The 23196-nt window shown below is 48.1% G+C and overlaps 1 protein-coding gene across 2 annotated transcripts in view; it reads left to right on the forward strand.

The window, feature by feature from the left end:
• Positions 1-22829, forward strand: part of RNF144A (ring finger protein 144A) — a 118563-nt gene extending 95734 nt beyond the window's left edge. For both annotated transcript variants that reach the window (XM_063078419.1, XM_063078418.1), the window contains 4 exons: positions 3480-3687; positions 7392-7539; positions 13081-13170; positions 18824-22829. In XM_063078419.1, coding sequence (XP_062934489.1) covers positions 3480-3687; positions 7392-7539; positions 13081-13170; positions 18824-18955 — 578 coding nt within the window. In that variant the 3' untranslated portion in view covers positions 18956-22829. The remainder of the gene's footprint in view (positions 1-3479; positions 3688-7391; positions 7540-13080; positions 13171-18823) is intronic.
• Positions 22830-23196: the final 367 nt, after the last annotated feature.

Raw genomic sequence — 23196 nt, forward strand, 5'->3', positions numbered from 1 at the left:
TCTCCACTTGTGCCTACATGTGGATCTTTCTGGAAGCTGATGCCATCCCAGAGACAGTGACTGCAGCTTTCTTGTCTCTCCGTCCCACTGCCAAGAGAGCTCCTGCTGAAACGAATGCTGAAGTCTGGTCTGGTCTTGCGTTGTTTTGTTTTTTTAAAGAAAGTAAAACTCAGAGAGATTAAATAACGTGCTGGGGTTATCCACCAGTAATCAGTTCTGCCTAGAGCCCATGACTCCTGAAAATCAGGCTGTCTCACAAGAATCAAACCCACCACCTCAGTCCCCTTGCAGGGCGCCAGCCAGGCCAGGCAGCACGGTGAGAGGGAGTGCATGAGAATATTCTGGGTGTTTGTTCTTCACAGTGTGCTTTGGAAACTTAAGAATCTTTTTTAAAAAGAAAACCCCCTTTTAAAAATGTCCTGGACTCTTTCATAAGTAGAGAGCTATTAGGGACCTACATCATTAATCTATATGTCTTCGGGAGATTGGAGTTACGACTGGTTTCTTGTAGTTTCTTCTAGAAATATGTTGTTTGCATGTTTGAAACTATTCGCTTTGCATGGTTGTTTGAAAATATATAAATAAAGTATAGGAGATATCCTACTAAGATATAATGTATAATGCATGTTATTGCTAGATATGAATGCAATAGAGAGAAAGATATATACGTTATGTACATTATGAAAAGAAAACCTTTCCAGTGTTGCCTGGTGTGGACTTTCTTACTGATCGATCCCATCTTGGACACACAGCTGGTGGGATTCAGCAGCGGGAGGGTGATGCAGAGCATGAGCAGACACCCAGCCAGAAGCCAGGGCTGTGTTTGCAGGTCGATGTGCCTGGCAGATAGGAAGGATGTCTGCAGTCAGCAGAGTGAAATGATTATTCGTCCTTTACCTTTCTGATAGGGACTCTCTCCACGTGGGGACAGGCAGCACCATGCCACAGCTCAAAATTTAAGTTGTTACTATGGAAACCTTATCCAGGTCTCCCCTCCACCCTATGATGTAACGGAGCCTTTCATGATGAGGAGTATAACAGCGTCTCACTCTGAGGTGCCAGCAGGAAAGACGGGCTGTGGCCCATAGTGGCAGGAAAGCACCTGAAAAGACTCGAGCACAGCTCTGCAAAGTCTGTGCCCTCCTGAGGTCAGCGGCTCCTCTGAGCAAAGGAAGGGTTGGAGAGCAGTGGGAACCAGAGGGGACCCAAGCAGGCAGGGTCACATGGGAAAGGAAGTGAGGACAGACCGAGGCTTCCTTCCTGTGCTTCGTGGTGTTGAGCACTTTGCGCACTGGTGTCCTGCAGGGCCTGTGTCACGGGCTGTGCACATAGAGGACCTCCCAGCTGGTCTAGGGCCAGGCGGGGCTCGTGCCACAGCACCACAGGCAGAAGGCCTGGAGCTGTGTGCATATGAGCACAGGGCATGGAGGGGAGGGGACTCCAGGCACCGAGCAGCTTCTGCTCCCTGGGCATGATGCCCGGACCTGAAGCTGCCTTTGGCATTTCCGCCACATGCTCAGCTCATCCCAGGTCTCAGTGGCGCATTCTATGCATCAGGCCAGTGTGTACACCCTTCCCTCCTGGCTTGGTCATGTCCCCTCAGCCTAGGCGAGGCACAGGCAGCTGCCCCGAGCCATGTGCCCACGAGCAACAGCTGCATTTTCCCAAAAAGCTACCCCTTCAGATCTGACATTCAGGAACATTCTTAGAAAAGCAAACATTGCAAGTATCAATAAGAAAAGCTAATTTTGCTCTTTCACTTAGTATTAGGAGAAGCCTGAAGAATTTACATTAGTATAATGATCAGTTAAAGAGGAGTATGTTTCTGAGCTTTAGTTCCTTTATATGATCAAGTTATTCTATATCTTCTGCTAGACCTACCAATTTCATAATTTTCTATCATTGATAAATTTACCATTTAAAAAAAAAGGCGGGGGGGGGGGGGTGCAGTAGTTAGATTGGATCTGGAGTCAGCCAGCCGTGGCAAACGGCTAAATCCAGCCCCAGCTCAGGGCCTGCAGTTGTAATTAAAGTTTTACTGGAACAGTCACTCGCGCATCGCTGTGGCTGTTTTTGTGCTAAGACAGCAAAGCTGAGTAGTTTTGACTGAAATCCAAAAACCGCACGGCTCTCAGAGATTAAATAATCCCTGTATGGCCCTTTACTGTAAGAGTTTGCCAACCCCTGTATTCAATTAGATCATTGTCAAGGTTGTACCGGACACAAGCTTTTTCCTAAAAGGCAGAATTTGGCTTCCCCATTTATTGGGGAATGTGCTAAAATGCCCAAGGGCATCCACATAGGGACCCCCAGCTAGTGATTTGGAGACCGACTTGCTGCCCTTGCTGTGGCGACGTGTGTAGGTGACGTGTGGGCTCAGGCGCAGCCTCTGCCCGAGTGGAACCCCGCAGGCGTGAATCTGATGCAGGTCAGCTGAACGCCCCCAGCTGCCTGTCACAGGGCCCACGAGTGTGTGAGGCCCTTTCACCACCCTCTAGGTCCTGGGCAGAATTCAGTTGTCTTGATTATCTGCCAAGAACAGTCCTGCTGAAAGGCTTAGAAACTGGCGTCCTGCTTGAAAGCTTTTAAAAACAGCCCCACAGTCTGTGAGCCTCCGACAGCTTCGTGGCATTCCTCCTGGTCCCCGCCCACTGTCCCCTCCTTGAGAATTCCATGTCACACCAGGCAGGAGGCAAAGTGACAGGAATAACCAGGCTCAACATGAAGGGCAGCCCGGGGCCCATTATTTAGATAAATGCAGTGTTTGGACCAGGATGTGACAGAGTAGGCGTGTCCTGGTATCCTGTTCTAAAAACTGAGCTTCCTGACACTTGCACTCAGTCGGGCTTCTTGGTGACGTGGGCTCTGAATCTGAGGGCCAACCCGGCTGTCAGAGGGCTGTTTTCCTCACTGGTTAGCTCATAGCTTAGATTCGAAGCTGGGAGGAGCGGTGGTCCCAGGCAAATGAGCCATCTGATCAGAGGAACAGTTCAGCCGTCATCCTTCCCACCTGTATTTTCATCCTCTAACAAATGTCTTCCGGGCGCCAACAGAGTGGTGAGCACAGGGCCAGGCTGTGGGATGTGGGATGGGGACACAGCCTGACCCGACGGCTGGCTCCTGGGCAGCGGACATGGAGGCATGGTGTGCGACACTCAGGGAGGCCCAGATGAGCTGTGAGCCTGGCATGAGGGCAGGTGGTGTATCCTAGAGAGCCAGGGGCATTCCCAGTGCAGGAGAGCCCCCCTGAAGGATACCTGACATCTGGGGATCTGCCCCACATGAGTTGGGAGGCCCTGGGTGGAAGAGCAAGATGGGTACCGGATCTTGAAGCCCGTTGTGTCCAACTGTGTTATCCGGGTGTCCTCCTCTCTGCTGAGAATGTGAGCAGGGCACCTGCAGGCCTCCTCCACCCCAAAGCTCTGCAGGATCCTCTGGCCTCTCGAGTTTGATTTGCCTGTTTTGTCTCCCTGTGCTAGAGGTGCTCTTCGATCCCTGTCGCACTTGGTGCCCGGCGTCCTCCTGCCAGGCTGTGTGCCAGCTGCAGGACCTGGGGCTGCAGACCCCGCAGCTGGTGCAGTGCAAAGCCTGCGACATGCAGTTCTGCTCCACCTGCAAAGCCAGCTGGCACCCCGGCCAAGGCTGCTCAGAGACCATGCCGATCACCTTCCTTCCCGGGGAGACCAGGTACCCTCTGTGCATAAGCTGCCACTGAAGGCATGGGCTGCGGGCTGGAGGGGCGGTGGCTTTCTTCCTGCAGGTGCCACCAGGGAGGACGTGGCTGCAGTTAGGTCAGCCTGAACACACACTCTGCCTCTTGAATCTCATTCAAACCTGTAATGTGTTTGGGGAACTCTTTGCCAGACATGCTGTAAGGCCCTGGAAGTATAAAGATGTGTAAGAGCCATATCTACACTGCCTGCCCAGAATGACAAATGCGTGAACAGTTCAATGCTATTATGGGTTTTAAGTCCTGAGATAGCTGAAGTTTTTCCAAGACTCCACCAGGTCGAAGGTGACCCAAAATGGTGGTGCAGGAACAGGAGTGAGAGTGGGATGGTGGTTATAAATACCAGAAGGATCACCAAAAACAAGCTTGCAGCTGCCTGAGGCCCAGGTGGCTATATCTCCCTAAAATTTTGAGTCCGTCAGGCAGATATGGGCAAATGCTTGTGTGCTCCTGCCCTCCTATCCTCAGATGGTCAGGCTGTTTGCCCAGATGTACACTGCAGCATCCTTCCATGTACCTTGAAATTTAGTAGGTTGAACCATAAGAAACTGATAATGTTGAGGTCTTTTTGTCCTGCATAATGTGCAGCGTCACGTGGTCCAGCTAGACAGAGGTACCTTGTTCCTGGTGAGGCCACAACAGGAGGTTCTTGACAGAGAATTGCTCCAGCTGTCCACCACCCACCCAGAGGTGTGGTTGCCCTTTGCTCCCTGCTTTCCTCTCTCTTCCCATCCTAGAGCCCCTGTTCCTGTCCCCACAACTGACCCCTGTGCCGTGCCCCAGCCTCAGAACCTCTCGGTGTCCCTGCAACACACCACGTCACGCACTGGAGGTTCGCACTTTTGGTCCTGTGCCTGCAGTGCTCCTTCACCCTCCTCCTGTCCCCGGACCTGTCCTCCTTGCCCCCATTCAGGACAGAGCTCACGTCCCCTTTGTCAGTCCTTCCAGATCCCAGGGCAGGGTTGGTGACACCACTCTCTGTGCTCCCGCTGAGATTGTCTGCATTGATTACAACCCCCAACTGTTCCCGTGGCCAATTTTTCATTAGGCTGAGCCCCTGACGTCAGGACCTGCGCTTGTGTGAACTTTGTTCTAACATGTATCAGACTCTCCCATGCTAGCATGCATCACTGAACTTATACTTAGGGTCACAGAGGCTTCAAAACTTTGCAAGAAGGAACACACTTCTTGTTTGGCAATATTAAAAAGAACTGGGAGAGCTTGATTTCCAGGGTGGGGAAGCGGTAAGTAGAAGGCAGATTGAGGTTTTTTCCCCTGTGAAGCAGTCACACTATCTTTTAAAAGAGAAATCCCAATTGCATGAGTGAGTGAGTTCCTGCGTCTGTTCAGCAAAAAGACCAGGCGTGAGAAGGAGCCACGTCCTGCTCCTGGGGGCGGTGGAGAGGGACCCAGCCTGAGGTTTTCTTTAGCATGAACCCTTCTTACCATGGAGGGTGGTGAGTGTTTGAAACCTGATCCGAGTGTTTCTTCACGCATGATATTCTGGTCTCGTTTTCATCATTCCACAAAAGCAATTCAAATCAAAATTCACAAATCTTATTTTGTAGAAATTTGAAAACCAGAAGATTTCACGTAAAAATCAGAATTTCATGTTTCTCTGGGAAATCTGAATGTGTAGCTACACAAAGCCTACGTTCCCATCTTGTCTCCCTGGAACTGAGGCTGACTGTGAGCTGCCATTTATAATTGAGAAGACGTTCGGTTATTTTTCATATACTAGAGTTTTCCTTTTTAAGGTTATATCTTCGCTTTCTCCATGTTTTTCTCTTCCACCTGACCAGCTTCACTCACCACAATTGCCTGCCTGCTCCTTGAAGGCATCAGGGCGCATAGATTGTGATTAAACTGTCTGAAACTCCTATCTGCCTTTGTAAATTTGAACTTAGAGTTATTAATAATAATTTTAAGTGTAATTCAGATATCAGAAAATGTTTGAAAACCATTGTACATACCACACAAAGTTTTATGCATAACACCATGCACCAGAGCTTACTTATTTTAACTGTTTCTATTTTGTAAAGTCTCCCAGAGAGACACTCTACACACCCCTGTGATCTTGCCTCTGTTTCTGACATTTCTTTCAAAATTAGTTTGTGAGTCACATTAGAAGATTGGTTTCATTACTTTAAGGTCACACTTGGCTTTCAAACCAAAACAATGTTATCTAACCTAGTAAACAACCTTGATTGCCAGATTCAGTGCCTTGTGACTTCCAGCTCTTTGCAATATCAAAAACATTCCCAGAAGGAATCCTGGATAATGTCTGTGCAGAGCTGACCTGCTGGGTCCTGCTGGAGGTTCTGGGACATGTGTTATCTCATTTGCTCTTGCCACAACCCTAGTTCATTCTGACACACATTCTGTGCAGCCAGGTTGGTCTGTAGTTTGCTCTTAAATTGGAGAAGAATCTGAACTAGAGAGAGTTTTGTTATCTTTCAGTAATAGTATTAACGACAACTGCCATCTATTGGTAACTATGTGCCGGCTTCTGCGCTTATGTATATACCATGTGTAAACTCTTAAATCCTCGCAACACCCCTCAGAGATCAATGCTGTTACCCTCACTAGTCTGTTTTGCAGATGAGGAGCCCGAGACAGATAATACATAAATAGCACAGCTAGGATTTGTCTGCCCGTCTCACCATGGTGCTCCCAAGTACGGAGGCGAACTGCCCCCTCCCTCCAGCACCTTCTAGTGGATGAAACAATCACGATTAGCGGAGCCTCCACCTCAAGTGGAGGAACTGTGTGCTTAGGAAAACCCTACATAGTCATGTGGAAAGCTCACTAATAGTCATCAGACAACTTCTACTAAAGTGAAAGTATATTTAATTCTTATATTGACTATGATGTTCGTACCTTCAGTCAGAATGCACTCAAAAGGCCGGAATTTGCTCAACTTCATTGAATATATACTCATGAGTGTATTAAATCCTGAAAAGCCTGCCCACCCCAAAGGGAAGTCATTTTTCTTTTGCTGATATTGGATTGATGCAGGGAGTTCAAGTAAGATAACACATGTGCCCCCATCATCGGGGACCACTTCTCTTAACAGTTTACCCTTTGTTCTTCCAGATGCTTTCTTGAATATTTTTAACCATCTTTTCAAAATGAATAGCATGGGATGGACATCCTTCTGTAGTCATACCTAAATATCTGTGTTACCTTTTTATTAGCAGCCTTGAATTCTTGCCACCTTTCTTGGGCATTACACATAAGCTGGACACTGCACTGTGCCCTGGTCACACAGCATCTTCTCTTGTGCTCACACTGATGAGAAAGCCGAGGCTCAGGGAGCTGTTCCACAGCTAGTTTGTAGAAGAGCCAGCACCTGACCTTAGGCTTAGAGCCCTTCATGTGAACCACTGCAGACCTATCCAGACCTGTCCAGTGCTGTGCATTTATGTGTGTGTGTTTGTAACATTTATTTTTTCCTGATAATAGCAAAGTGCATACAAGGTATTACCAACCCTGCAAAGTACACAAATATCTGAATAAGGACATAATATTTGGCTGTAATACCATGACTCGGGTACCTCCATGATAAGCCTTTTTCTGTATTTTCTGCTTGTCTGTATGTACCTACATTGAGGCATGTTCTCATTCCTTCCTTTCCTTACTCCCTCTTTTCTTCCTGCAGTTCTGCTTTCAAAGTGGAAGAGGATGACGCGCCCATCAAGCGCTGCCCCAAGTGCAGGGTGTACATCGAGCGCGACGAGGGCTGTGCTCAGATGATGTGCAAGAGCTGCAAACACGCCTTCTGCTGGTACTGCCTGGAGTCCCTGGACGTGAGTGTGGCCCGCTCCCCTGCCCGGGGCTTTGAGGTTCACATTTGGAGAGAGAAAAATAGACCAGCGTTTCCTAAAGAGTGTGTCTGTTGTGCTTGTCAAACAGAGAAGTAACGCTATTCCATGTTTTTCTCTGCATTTATGAAAATAGTAACTCATAGAGTGTGTGGTATCAGCAGGTGGTAACTCGTGCAGGAATTCTGGAGCTTGATAGCCCAGTGCAGACTTGGGATTCAGCCTAAGCATTAAAGCCGTGTTTAGGATCTCAGGTTTTGTCTAAGAGAGTTCTGTCTTTGTCAACTCGGGCTGCTATGACAGAATGCCATAGACTGGACAGCTAAACAGCAGACGTTTATTTCTCACAGTTCTGGAGCCTGGAAGTCTGAGGTCAGGGTGCCAGCAGATTCCGTTTCTGATGAGGGCTTCCTCCTGGCTTGTGGACAGCTGCTTTCTCACTGTGCCCTCACATGGCAGAGAGAGGGAGCTCTGGTCTCTTTCTCTTCTTAGAAGGACAGTAATTTCATCATGACATCATCTGAACCTAATCACCTCTGAAAGCCCCACCTCCTAATATCATCACATTGGGGATTACGGCTTCAACACATGAATTTTGGGAAAGGATGCATAGCTGTGCAGTCCATAGCAGGGACTGTTAGTGGAACAGCAGGGATACACAGAGGCAGGCGGCTGTGGACAGACATGTTGGGCATGGGGCAGTGTCACCCTTCACTGACACTCATGTCATCTGCGGGTGGGAAAATGCACAAACCTTTTGCCGTGTGGCAGAATGGAAGTTTCTAGCCTCGTAGGGTAACCTTCTCCCAAGCGCAGTCTATGCTGAGGCTCTTCTGCTATGAGCGTTTCCCAAACACCTGTACCCGTGTGTGCTGCACGAGCTCAGCTCCTGCCAGGTGTGCGCCCCTCCTCTCCCAGAGCCCCCAACACCTGCTGGACCTTTGAGGCCTAATGAAAATGATGCTTCTTTTCAGCTTCCTTTTCTCCTTGCTCACCCATGTGAGGGGGTGGGCGTTTGGCCCAATAATGACATTGTGACTTTAGTTTTAGAAGAGTTCATCTGTACATACTTTTTAAAAATTCGAATTAGATTGCAGATCTAATTATTTATAAAAACCATTGTAGTTAGTGACAGTGCAAGCGAATCAAGTCATAGGTCACGAAAGGGTTGTATGTACGTCTGTTCTGTACAGCAAGGGTGACTGCATCCAGTCCATCCGATAGTAGTACTGAGCCCTTAGATCTAATTCAGATAGAGGGCGTCCGAACATCCCTGCTTTAGACCGGTAGGAGTCCATCTGCTCTTTCTTGTCTTCACTGTGTGACATCACTATTTCCGGTAAGTGTCCACACTGAGTGCTATTTCAGAGCTGTTCCACTCAGCACAGGATGGCCGGGCAGGGGAACTCAGGCCGGGCAGGTAAAGGAGAAACGGCTCAGAGCACATGCAGTGATAACTTTGAGAGTTTGCCGGTCCTGAAAGGACAGGCCAATGGACTGTCAAGAAGAAAATGAGTATCTACTGGAGGTGGAATATTAAATAAGGTAACAGGTCTGTAATATGAAGGCCACCTTTAATAAAATTAGATTGCTTTGTCTGGGGTGGTTCCTTTGAAAAGCTTGTTGTTCCTTTATTAACTCTAAATTATAAACTTTACAGTAGAACCTGATGTAGCTGAACAAATCGGGGGGAAATATTATCCTCCTTCCATCCCTGAGGCTTCATTTTCTCTTCCTAGACAAAGTCAGTGAACTCACTTGGCACGATTCATTTTCTTTAGCTTAAGTCCAAATGATGAGATTGTTCCCTGACTTCCTGCAGTGGGGAGGGGGCGTTTTGAGTGACATCTGAAGCATCACAAAGCCCTTTAAGGCTTCAAAGTCTTTTGGGGGGTACAGGGGGTGGTTGTTGCATTTTCCTGTATTTCAGTTTTTTTGAAAACTAAACATCAAATTACGATGTAGTGTCTAATATCTGGCCTGCAGTTTAGCACCCTTCGTGAGTTTTCCTAAAGGGTGAAGGAAGTGGAATGCCAGTTTTATGACATGTTCTCAGATCCCCTGGAGGATTTCTTAGGGGCATTGTAAGAAGTGGTTTCTGGAACAATCGCTTTTTCTGCTGCTCCCTCTTAGTAGTTGCCTTGATGATGTCACAGGGAGTGGGCGAGAAGCTGCCGTTCTGCTCCCCAGAGCTCAAAGGTGGGCACACTCTGTGGTGGTCCCGGAAGGAAGACCCTCCATCTGCCTCTGTCCCAAAGCTCGGATCCTGCCTCCTCGCATCTGGCTCTGCCTGAACTAATGACAGGAACCACACTGTGCTTTTCCTCCGTCAAAGATAGCATCCTCGTGGCCAAGCATTTCCTGTTTTTCTTTGTGCTTGAAGAGCTGCTGGAAAATGACCCTGTTGCCATAGAAAGCAGATTCTGAAGGAAAAGGAGTCTACTGTGGGGGTGTTTTATCAAGGGCATTGACAATGATTTAAGACAAGTGCATAAATGCACAGCTCGAAGCCAGCCAGGGGTACTCGGAAGGGGAGAGAAGAGGACATTTCACTTCGCTTTTCTTTCCTCTTGGGAATTTTTGCACCTTAGGCACAGTTTCTTGCACATGCAGCATCCAGGAGTTTAGTAAATTATCTTAGACTGCCTCCTTCTCCTTGGATCCCTGTTCCCTCCTCTGCACCTGGCCAAACCCATCTCCAGGGAGTCCTCATTGGTTCCCAGCTACAAATGCTGTCCCAACAGCTTCTTTCTTTCACTTATTTTGGGGGGTAGATAGTTAATATTTATTGAGGTCATTTTTACGTGTCAGCATTGTACAATTTGCTCAGCATTCCTACTTTATTTGACACAGACAATATTTCTGTGAGTTGGAATTATTATTTCCTTTTTTCAAGAGAAAGTCCAAGGAGCTTAACAGTCTTTTCCCAAAGCCCCAAACTAGAGAGGATCCAGTTGCTTATCTTTCAAACTCTAAAATTCATCATCTTTGTGGCAGGAAATTGTAAACCTCAGCTTGCCTTGCCCTAAGGCATTTCTTTTATCTTTGAACTTGTGCTGATTTCAGCTTTCTGTCCACACTTCTTGTTTCTGTTCCCACCAGGAGTTTCATGAAACTTCTCTGAACAATAAATAGTAAGGGACATGATTCCTATCACAAAAATACACCTCGATTCCTGGCAGCTCCTGGGATTGTTATGCCCAAGGGCTTCCTCAGTGAACTTAAAATCACAATTAAATCACGTATTTATCATGAATCCATACTAGAGGGCTTTTGTCAGGGGATGAGAAAGGTGTATTTTAAATAAGCTTTGGTTTTGTTTGGGAAATACATGTGAGTGCCTGCAGCTCCATTCTGAGTGATGCGGGGTGGCCGAGGTGAGGGAGGTGAGGGTGGCCGGTGAAGTCCTTGCCCTTGAGAGCTTGTCATCTCCCTGTCAGAAAACCCTGAAATGTGTGATACGGACACCTCACTATGAAGAGGACTCTGTGGTCATGGTTGCAAAATCCCTGGTAGCCCCAGGCAGGAGGCTGCAGGTCACTGGGTCTGGGGGTGTTGGGGGCAGCCGAGGACCTGCAGGCTGAGTGAGAGCTTGTTCACCAGGAAAGAGAGCAGAATGTGCAGCTACCGAAGAACTGGACATGATGAAGGACATGAAGCTGTACATGGCCTGGGCCTGGCCGCAAGTGCTAGGAGGAAGGTCTCTGGGTACCACGCTAGGGGGTGCAGGCTCCAGCACAGAGGCCTGTGCTTCCCAGCACTGGTCCAAAGATGGGTTGGGTCAGAACCACTTAGGGAGTTTGGGAACTGGGCCCTGCCCTAGAGCTGTGGGTCAGTATCTATGGGGTGTGACCCAGGAGTCTTCATTTTCTAGGTGATTCTGATGTGCAGCTGGGTTTGTCCACATCTGCTAGTAGAGATTATTAAAGACATTTAAACTGGGTAGAACCACATGATTTGGTTTGTGTTTCAGAAAACGAACTCAAAAACTTTTTAAGAGCTCACGGTACAAGACATTGTGGTAGGCAGTCTGGGAAAACAAGCCATACAAATGAAAAATGAACTGATGTCAGTGGTGTGTTTAAATTAATATCAGTGTAAAGAGAAGTGTAATTAAGTGTTAGAGGAGGAGCGAGCTCCCAGAGGACAGTTGTCAGAAGCAGCTTTGTAGAAGACAAACGTGGCTGGAAGGGGCGTTGAGTTCATGTACCCCCACCCATCCTTTTACAGGTGAGGAGTCTGGGCAAAAAGATGAGTGGATAGTGACAGCTGGGACCTCATCCCCCAGCCACGGCTTCTTGCTACTGCACCATGAAGCCAGGACTTAATGATACACCTCTATGTATTTGGACACCCAGAGGTTTGACCTCTAAAATTGGCAAACTCAGGGCTGGTACTGCTCTCGGGAGGACAGGAAACCTAGTGCTGGTGTAATCGATGTGAAGGGCCAGAAGGCCGCGACTCTGCCCAGCTCTCCCTGGATTTCAGAGTATGACTTCCTATTCTCTCCGACACATTGGGCTCTGTGTTTATTTACTCTTTTCTCAAAAAAGGGCTGTTTGCAGCCTCAGTGCGACAAATAAACAGCCGTTTCCCCTCCTGGGTACCATTCACCTGTTTCCTCTACTGGCCATAGGATAGAAAATGGTGCCTCCTGTTGGAGCAGAGGGTTTTGTACAGAAAAGCCATCCCCTCATGCTTAGGATGTGCGTATTGAGATTTGGGTGCCAAACACTAAGCTGGGGACATAGAGAGATCGACAGGTGTGAAAGTCCCGGCTTCCGGAACCTGACAGCATGCTGGGGATTGTGCTGGGAAGAAGACTGGAGCTCGAGGTGGGGCGGAGACCCCCGACGAGGCACGGACAGGACGTGTCCACGAGCGCTGGAGAGGGAGCCGCTCTTCACTCTAGGCTGAGAAATTGTGGGTAGAAGATGGTTCCAGGCTTCTCGTGAGTGATGAGCGAGTAATGAGGAACGTTGTCATGGTCTAAGCCAAGAGGAAGCAGTGCTCAGGTGAGAAGTCTGGTCAGGAGGATGGACCAGAGATCAAGGAGATGATGTCAACCTGGGCGCAGTCCTGTCCCAGGACAGAAGAAGCAAATGCAGAGGAACCCTGTAGAATCAGACACAGCCTGGCCAGGGAGCTTTTCGAGTAGCAATCTGACCTGCTTGGGCAGCAGCCCGGTGTCAGCACAGCAGTCACCCTTTCCTACCAGCTCAAGAGGCGGCCACTGCCAGAGAGGCCTTCCTCTGGGCTGGAGACTGAAATCTGGTCCATGCCTCCCCTAGTGTCTGAGACTGCTCCGTGAGAATGAATGGAGGCCCCTGGGAGGAGCTGGGCCACTGCCCTGGGGTGGTGGCAGCCAGGTGTCTGCAGGTGTGTGCCCATCCTCTGCTGTCACCCCTCCTTCATGTCTCTACTTAGTGTGAGCAGAGGAACAGAAATGCTGCAGCTCAGGCCAGAATACTCAGTGAACCCAGCAGGAATCCCCCATTCACTCCTGCTTTTCTCTGCACTTCACAGGATGATTTCCTCCTGATACATTATGACAAAGGACCCTGTCGGAACAAGTTGGGCCACTCCCGGGCATCTGTGATCTGGCATCGGACACAGGTAGGAGGTGGCTGCCATGGAACTTTGATCTAAGAGACAGAGAGAGAGAGAGAGAGAGAGAGAGAGAGAGAGAGTGAGAGAGAGAGTGTGTGTGTGTGTGTGTGTGCGCGCGCGTGCGCGCTATATAGAAAAACAGAGCTCGTAAATGTGATTCCTGCTGGGATCTTTTCCTGTCTGAGATTATGCTTATGGTAGTACTCAAAGTTACTCTAAATGTGCATCACATTTAGCACACACTGAATCTGTAGCGTGAGACTTTAGGTTACCTGCATATAACTCATGACCTTGGTAATAATCTGCTGACTGTGCTCTGTTAATCCTCACATAGCCCCTAATAAAGAGCTATCTGTAGAGGACTGAGCTAAGCATGTTAGTAACAGGGAAGGAATGGAAAAAATCCCTGTGTAGTAATGTCTGCACAGCCTTTGGAGTTTTGAATGGCTTTCGTGTTAGTTCACATTTATTTACACTTTCAGCACGTATTTTCCGCCAATGCTGTGCATGGTACTATTCTAGGAGACACACCAGTGAATAAGAGATGTGTCCTTCTCGTGTAGAATCCACATTCTGTCTAGGGACAGAGACAATAAACCAGCAATGTGAACATAACATGAATCAGCAGAGAAGTGATGTGATGGGGCGGGGGGTCTTCTAGACTGAGGGTGGGGAAAGCCTGTGGGAGTTGGAGCCATGACCGAGTGCTGAGTGACAGGAGCTGGCCACATGAATGTGGGGGCAGGGCAGAGGGGACACCATGTGGACAGAGTAGAAGGAGGAGAGGGGGAGACAGTTAGAGGTGAAGGCAGGGCCAGACCCGGAGGGCTTTGCAGGCCACAGTATGACACTGGGCCATTGTTCCAGGTGAAGTGTGAGGCTGTCCAGGGGATCGGCCAGAAGAAAGTCAGGTCTGCAGCAGCTGCCTGGCTGCTGTGGAAGAAAGAGATGTGACGGGCACAAGTCCATAATCCGTCACAGTCTTTCTCCCCAGGGCCTCCGAGGGAGTTGTGTCATCTCCATCTGAAAGTGGAAGAAACATCCAGAAAGAAATAGGGAAAGATCCACCTGTAACTGCACTTCCTCGACAGTCTTAAACACAGATCACTAGCAAAGCTCATAGGCATCCCCAGCAGAGACTGACAAGGGTTTTCTGTAAAGGGCTGGATGGCAAATACTCCTGTCCTTGCAGGCCATAGACCTCTGCTGGAGCTACCAACTCCACCTGGTAGCCCAAGAGCAGTTGCCACCATGTACCAGCAAGTGACCATGGCTGTGTCCCAGTAAAACTGTTTACAAAACAAGTGGTAGAATTGACGGTGGTGGTGGTGGCATAACTGGGTGAATACGCTGCAAACCATTGTACTGTGCACTTTAAAAGTCTGCGTTGTCTGGCCTGGGAATTACACCTCAATAAAGCTGTTATAAAAACAGACAACAGCTTCTAGGCCAGACTCGGCCCGAGGGCCATAGCTTGCTGCCCTCTGGTCCTGAGAGTTGGTTTCAGCTGCACTGATCTTTTCTCTGTCCCGTGGGCTCACACAGCCTGATGCTGACCCTGCGTGTCAGTGTCAGTCTGCCCGGACTGTGTCTTCTCTCTCACAGCACACAAAGGTGTCTTTGATAGCAGGGACTTGTTTTGCTCATCTTTGTCATTGCTGCAGCCCTGGTCCTGTGCCTGGGACAAAAAGATGCTTTGGAGACAGTAATTGGGGGAAGCAGTGAGTGGTCACTTTGGCCTCCCGTGGTGCTGGTTTGCAGCCTTCCCCTGCAGAGTCGATGGTCCTTTTCCCGGTGGCTGCTCTCTGCACACGGGAAACATTTCCCAGGAGTGGGCAGGACGCAGAGGGTGGTGGCGCTCCTGCCACTGAGCCCGTGAGAGCTGTGTCACTTTCTGGCTCTGCTCCTGGGGGAGGATGTGGAGCTTGTTTGTTCCTCGTCAAAGAAAGAGGGAACAGTTGGGGGTCCTTAGAGAGGCTGTGTTGCTGTTCCCTTCCCTGGAGGAGACAACAACATACCTGTTCAGAAAAGTGAAATCTGACCTAGAGCAGTGGTGCCTGGGGAAACAGAGCTTCAGGGGATGTGACACAGTGCCACAAATGATGGATGTGCGGGGACTCAGGCAGACGCCCACCTTCCTGAGAAACCCCTGGCTTCGTTCAGGCCCATCTTCGTGTGCCTTTGAGAAATGGGTCCACCTGAGGAGACTGCTTCTGCCATCCCCTGCCTGCTTTCCAGCTTCTCGCCTCTGCCCTGCCTTCCTCCACGGCTGCAGTACCAGCCACTGTCCCCAGGGCAGTGCTCTGCAGGAAACCCTCGGCACGGCAAATTCTGATTGAGCACGTTCATGTGCCAGACTCTGGGGAACTCACAGGATTACAAGGCAGGGTGAGATGCTAGAAGCAAAGAAGCATTTCTTTTTCATGATTCAGGCTGAAAGATTCACGAAAAATGGTGTGAAACGAATGGCAACTAAATCAGACCATGCAGGTTCTGAAGACCGGAGGTTGCAGGAGGCACTTTGAAAGCGGGTGCTCAGAATGTGAGCCCCGGGGGGGCTGGCTGGGGAGCATCTGGGGCTGCAGCTGATGGGAAGTCGGGGACAGAGTAGTGGTTGGATCTGGAGAGGACAGAGTGTCGTGCTGTCGACCTAAGACTGCAGCACTAGGGAGCCACAGAAGGTTTTAGAGCAGAAGAGTAAAATGCTCAGAGAGGACATATCCAGGACCTGTCTCATCCTGGTGATCCTGGGCCTCCACATCTGGCATTTCCTTGCCCATTTAACTTCCTCTCCGCTGCTCTACAAAGCAGAAATCGCCAGCCTGCTGGCCTCTCAGAAGAACCCTCTCAGGGTGGCCTGCTGTCCTGACTTCTCCGCTGCCTCTCTGCCTGCTGCATTTTGCTCCTTCCTTCCCCTGGCACACGTCCCTTCCATCCATTTTCAAGGCCCTGCTTCAGCCCCACCTCCTCTAGTGAGCTGCCTCTAACTGGCCCAGGCACAGCATGACCTGAGCAGCAGCATTTGAACTTCAGTTGACCGCAGCCCATTGGCAGACGTGCATATTCCTGTCACCTGTGCACGCCCCACACAAACACCTGTGCACGCCCTCATATACATATATATCTTATAAATATATATGTCTTACCCACTTGTGCTTGTATATATTCTGTTCTATTTACTAACCCCCTAATCTGGACCCACCAGTGTGATTCAGCATTTCCTGCACAGGTCACGTGCTACCCCCCAGCACAGACCGCACTGTCACTTAGAACCTCCTGCCAGAGTCAGGGTTCATAAGCTCCCTGGGGAAATATTTCTGTTTGTCACCCAGGGCCTTGCCCAACTCAAACCCCAACACTACTCAGAAGTATGCACTAATTGAGTGTCCTCTGATGCCCACTTTGGGGAGCCTGAAGTCGCACAAGATAATTTGTTGATTTTGCAAAGTTCTTGCTTCCTGATGCTTCCTGCCTTTAGAGGTGAAGTTCAGTAAGATTGTTCTAAAAGATTTTTGAGAATTTCATCGTGCCTCCTTGAGATTATCACAGGCTGCTTTCATTACTTTTATGAGAGTAAAAATGTGCCAAATACATTTTACCCAGCGCCCTGTCAAACGGGCCTTCCAAACAAGACACTGTGCTGTGAACGAAGAAATCACGTCTCTGTGGTCTAAAGATTTTGTACCATTTATTTTGTCCCAAGTGATGTATTTTTTATCCTGTGTAGCAGGGTCTCCTCTGGAGCAAATAGAATGAGCGTCACAGGGCACTGTGAATGCCCTGACTGCCGGCGTGGGTGCGGAAGACGCTTTATGTGTCACTAACTGCCACCTTCCGCTGTGAGCAGGAGTCGATTGCAGCAGCTGTGCTCTCTTCATCGCCCGCTGGCACATTTATTTAAACACGATTGCTGTGAGGTGTTCACCTGCTGTTCCCAGCTGCATCCTAGAAACCAGCCATGGTGTGCCAGCATGAGAAGGGACATTACTTTATCACAGAGTAAATCTACTTCCTTAGGATGCCAGAACCCAGCAAGGAAGATGCTTTTCCAACCCCGGCTCTTCCTTCTCTTCTAAGCAGTGAAAAAAAATCTCAGGTAAAGGGCAGAGCTCATGTTTGGCCTGACGACGGCCTTTCCTGAAGCCAGCTAATTACTGACTTTTTGCGTCCACACACGGCCATGGGGGCGCTCACAGTAATGTCCTCCAAGGCTGAGCTGCAGGACGGGAGCTCCTTCCAGAAACGCTCGTGTCCCTGCAGCCACGTGCAGTGTCTTCTAAGGGAACTTTTCAGAGCTCAGTGAAGTGTGCCCATGGTGTCTCTCGTGCTTACACTATGGTGCCCAGCCCTGTCTTAAGCAAGTACTGGGACTTCTGAAATCGCTTCTTTGGCCATAGATTTGGCATCTGGGAAATGGGAAAGTTGGACTGGGTTATATTTCAGGGATCAAATATGATTTCATTATTCTTTCACACTTCTGGGCTGTTTCAGCATAATATCATGTTTTAGAGCTGGTAATTTTGATTTTGCAAAGTTCCTGCCCTCTAATGCTTCCTTAGGGATCTTTTCCCTTTTCGTTGTTGTATGGATGGGAAAACCGAGCCAGGGAGAAGTTAGGACTTAATCAGTTAGAACCACGTGCATAGAGCATTCGTGTTCTTATCACTCTGAACGCTAGGTGGCGGTCTGACTCCGTCTTCAGGCGTCAGTTCTGGGCTTTCCACGGCCTGGGCAGATGGAGGCTGCTCGAAAGCACCGAGCTGCTCTGCCCAGCCGCTGCCTGATTTAAATGGCAGCTTGTCTGCAGTTGTAGCTCATTCCTTTTGGCACTTATCCATACCAAGGGAAACACATCTTTTATAACAAAAATCAAAATTCCTAACAGTCAGTGTTGGGCTTTAAACACCAGGAATGACGAGGGTCAGGTCATTGTCTAATGTACAATGCCCGTGTTATTCTTATTCTCTCATCGGGGATGCCTTATCCCAGTCATTCTCATATACTAACCACCTGCTCATCGTAATCTTGGCCATCTCCCGCTGGAAACCTTCTTTTCCCCTAGCAAATGTAGGTGTCCGTCACTTGGGGTCCCTTCGTACATGAACCTGATGGCAGTTTCTGTAAAATGTATCATTTTCAGTTGGTTAGATCTTGGTCTCTTTTCAGGGTGCTCCTTGAGGACCAATACCTTAAGTGCCTCCGCATTTGCAACACCTAGTACAGGGTCTGGCTCAGGGTGGGTGCTCAGGGGTACTTGTTGGTTCATTGTGTAGATGGATGGATGTTTGGGTGTTTACATGGAAGAAGTGAAGTGAAGGGGGGAAGGGAGGGGAGGAGAGAGGACGAGTTGGGAGGGGAAAAAGAGAAGGAAATATGGGTGGGTGGATGGGTGGTTGGCTGGACTGGTGGGTGGATGGATGGATAGATGTGTACACGGATAGATGGGTGGATGATGGTTACATGGATGGATGGATGTGTGGATGATGGATAGATGGATGGTGGGTTGGATGGTTGGTTAGATGGATGGTGGGTCGGATGGATGGGTGGGTGGGTAATGAATGGATGGGTGGAGAAGTGGGTGGCTGAGTGATTTACACTTCAACTATGGAACCTACATACCAGCCCTCCCTACTTCTATTCCTGTGTTCCTTTCTTCCAGGTTGTGGGCATTTTTGCTGGATTTGGGCTCCTGCTCCTGGTGGCCTCACCGTTCCTGCTCCTGGCTACTCCCTTTGTGCTCTGCTGCAAGTGCAAGTGCAGCAAAGGCGATGATGACCCGTTACCCACCTAGAGCAGGCTCGGTGCTGGAACACGACCCCGGCCTCCAGGAAGTGCGGCTCTCCCCACCCTGCCCTGCTGCCCCCTCACTAAACATCTTTCTTGCCTTATGTGCCCCATTGAGCTTCACAGTGTCAGGCTGAATGCCATGATTTCAGGGACTGGTGTCAGAAGGTTTGCCGAGGCCCCGGGTGCAGTCATCTAGGCATGGGGACGTGGGGAGGCGAGGCAGGCACTGGCAGGGCACGTCCTCGAGTCGGTCTGCGATGTGACAGGGAAGTGCAGTCTGGGGGCAGCTCACCGGGCAGCCTTCTCCCTGTGGCAGTAGACTAGGAGTGTCTGGTGGTGGCTTAAGAGACCTCATGCAGAATGAAGCCCGTCTCCTCGGCTTCAGGATGGCGCCGTGTTGTTGCGAGAAATCTTTTAAGAATTACAACTCTCTTCCGACAGAATCCGATTATTCCAGCTTGAGAACAGCACTCTGTTTATGACAACTCTTTTTATTACTAATGGCATTTAGTAAAATCATTTTTAGATAGTATTTTTTTGTTCTTTGTTTTTTTGTGTTTTTTTTCAACTGACTTGTAAAAATGAACAAGGTGCATATAAACCAGCCTATGCCTTTCTTGAAATGTGTATTTTGAGAAGTTGTGGTTAAATGACTTTTCTGGCTTGGCCACTTTTCAGGAGATTTAGAAAGCCTTATGCGCTCTTTGTGTTTTTCTTGAAACTTGCTGTAATAACTTTTCGAACGCTGTAAGCTGTGTACTGTTTTAAATATGGTTTCTCTATTGCTGCGTTTCTTTGAAAATATTGACATGTTTAAAGGAACATCTCCATTAGATTTGCTTTTTGTTTCTTTCTCTCTTTGTTGATTCAGCTCAGCTCCCAGGACTCGTCCCTTCTCACCCAGATAGTGGCAAAGACTGTTTAAGTTCTTCAGACCAAATGTTTTACTTGGAAATAGTTCTCCTCGGAATCACTCTGGCATGGCCTCTTGCCCCAGTCTTCCAGTAGACAGTAAGAAAACAGCAGTGCTATTGATCCTGGCAGAGGCTGGTGGGCTCCAGGGCGCTGGGGAGGAGCTTCCTGGATTTTCACATGTTTTAAATGCTTTAATTATTTTGAAAAATCATATACCTTACACAGTTCCAAGTCCCTTACTAACCTTTTTGCCATGGCTGGGAAAAAGCTTCCATCTCACTAAATTATTCCGATGTGGGGATCTTACCACTTGGTCTTTTGCAGGGCTGTGTGTGACTCTCTCTATGGCAGCAAAATGCATGGATCGATAAGAAGACACACATCGCTCCATCAGTTGACATTGAAAAGTAGAGAAAGTGTATTCTTTAAAGAAAGTTGACTTTCAAAGGCACATGTGCTTCTAAGGAGCAAAAGGCAAATGTAGATTTATTATGGTGTCATTTCTTAAAATGTGTTAATAAGCATTCTACAAAGAAGTAAAACAAAAACAGAATCCTTTTATCTCAGTTATTTGCTCATAGCAAGCACATTTTTAAAATGTGGTGATTTTGTGTGTATTTGACTTCTACATTTGTGTATCAGTGTCAGGTCTTAGTTTACCTTCCCTGTGGAGAAATTTCTTCTTTATTACCTAATATTAAATAGGTGAGAAGAATCAGCATCATCTCACTCTTCACCCAGTTTTGATTTTCTTTATGACACTGAAGCCATTTAGAAAATCAATCTGTGTCAAATTTATTTTCAAAATGTTCCTGTAATTGTAATATAAAAGTTTAGTAAATAAGAACATGCCTGAAACATCTTTCTGGATGAGGTTTGAGATACTGCGATGGGGTCTAGTGGTAGAATGGCTTTTCAGCCTGCAAATTGTGGGTGCAGTGGTCTGGCCAGTGCCCTTTAAAATGCCTATCAGAGATGGCAGGCCATGACCCTATTTCCATTGGCCCATGGAGCAGGAGTTTATGACACCCCAGACCCTCCTGCCTGTAATACCTGCTGTCCACTGCATGAGTCCATTCAGTAGAACCCTGTCCTTCGGGTGGGAGTCAGAGATTCTGGAAAGCTTGCATCCCCAGGGCTAGCACTCAGATCCCCTTATTCCTGGAGGGACAAGATTTCCTTCTATCTTGGGAGAGTCTTTGGCTCAATCATGAACGTCTGTAGCCCCAAACATCCTTGTGCCTTCAGTCCGATGTGTCTCACAAGCATATGGTGTGACCCAGGTAGGGACCACAGAGATCCTGGGGCCAGCCAGGAGCAGTCAAATTAGCACCTACCTGCTCTTACTTTTTGTATCAAGCATGCCTGTTTCCTCAGTTTGGTTTAGTAACGCAGTTAAAATTCTTCACTCCGTATCAAAATACCAGCAGGGTCACATAGAGGTGCATAAACTTGCATTTTCCCCTGCCAGACTGCTTTTCTTTGCGTGAGGAATGCCACTACCATTGTTTATGGTGATGCGGGATCACGTGCTTACCGTACAACGTAAATAGAAACAGGAGGATGCCCTGGACTTCACCTTGGTCTTGCTGCCGCTCCCCAGTGAAACGTGGGAGTGGACGGATTCACGCCTCCGATCCGGTGTGGTCTGTCTTAGTTGAAAAATGACATTCACTTTTTTAGTCTGATGTCCTGGAAGCACAGATGTTTATTTATTTAGAGGCCTTTAAATCCTGGGGAGCAGAGGAAGGAGGCCCTTAGGGAGGGACTGTTCCACTGTACTGCTGTGCCATCGGGGTGGCTGCTGAGGACATGCTGACCTAGAGGTTATCTGAGGCCCTCTGGTAACTGACTGTGCTATGAGATTTTACTGGACGTACCTGATGTCACACGAGGCCAGCGCCTTCAGAGATGGAGTCACCGTGGCTGTTCATGGAGCAGAGACTGACTTAGCATCTGAGCAGAAATGAAGCCTTTAGCATGAATCTCTGTCCAAGTCCGTTTTTCCTTCATCACCTCCCAGAAGAAGCTACACACTGAGGGACCAACATCTGCCACCTCTGACATCTTCTCAAAGGAGAACAAATTCTCTTTACAACATATTATTCCATAAAACTGTTTTAGGACCCAGGCCAATTCCTGATTCGAACACAGGGCCCGAGGGGAGGGGGATTATCAGAGATGCAAAAATTCCTTCCAGATGAGTTTATCTTTTTCACTTAGATTACAAAAATTCAAAGATATTTAATAAATTAGGACAGCAAATTTTCCCTTGGTAGTCTTTAATAAATTAGGGGATTGGAGAGAACCAGGGTAGGCGTTTGCATATTTCTCAGATTCTCATTTATTAATAAATACACCAGTTTGTGTGTGTATACATACATATGTACATGCATATGATTCCCAAGAAAATCAAGGGAAAACATTTCGCACGTATAAAGCTTCATGAAGTTCTTTTAAAAATACCAAAGTTTCTTTATTCCTTATGATTAACTCAAGCCCTTATGAAAATAAACAAAATGAAGAGATTATGACAGGTATTGCCACACACACCAAATGGATTGCAGGGTCCTGCATTACAGTACAACTGCCGATGCGCCACAGCCAGAAGAGCGCGCAGTCTCAGTCTGTACGACCTGTGGTCTCCCCGCCCTCGGCTTGTGTAGTCCTGCCTTCCACAGCGTGGGAGCCTTCCTGGGGGACATGCGTGCCACAGGCCTGGCCTCTTCTTCTCTGCTCACTTTACCATGGGTGTATTTTAATCTTGTATAAAGATACGCATGAATGAGTCATGCATATGTAGACATTCTGTATTTGACAAGTGGTGGTAAAACAAAAACAAAACAAATTTGGTTTGTGTTTTTGAAATGTCAGTACATTTTGTGCCACTAACACTGTGATGTATAAAAGCGCTGTTTGAATGCCTTTTAATGTTGTGTTTTGTACTTTGGAATCCTATGGAAAAGTTTGATTTGTAATTTCAATACATATTTTAAATGTATTGTGTCTTATGTAGTTTGTCTTCCCCCTTCCCCCGCCTTAGAAGGTATTTCTTTTTCTAGATATTTTGGCTGGAATACAGGTGACTTTTGTGCATCCTGCCTGACTCCATCTTTTGTAGATGCTTAGTTGACCACTGTGGCCTGACAGTTGACACTATCCTGGGCATTAGAGGTCCAACGGAGAAAGGCCGGGCAGGGAGGGATCTTGCATCCTGGGAAAGCAGCTTTTGTATCCTGAGGTTTTTATCTCTCAGAATTATCCAACTCTCAAATTCCAAAATATCTGGGATCATTGCATAAGTCACCACATCCAGCCACTCCCTGGCGC

Source organism: Cynocephalus volans, chromosome 14 (genome assembly GCF_027409185.1).
Source record: "Cynocephalus volans isolate mCynVol1 chromosome 14, mCynVol1.pri, whole genome shotgun sequence".
Taxonomy (NCBI): Eukaryota; Metazoa; Chordata; class Mammalia; order Dermoptera; family Cynocephalidae; genus Cynocephalus; species Cynocephalus volans.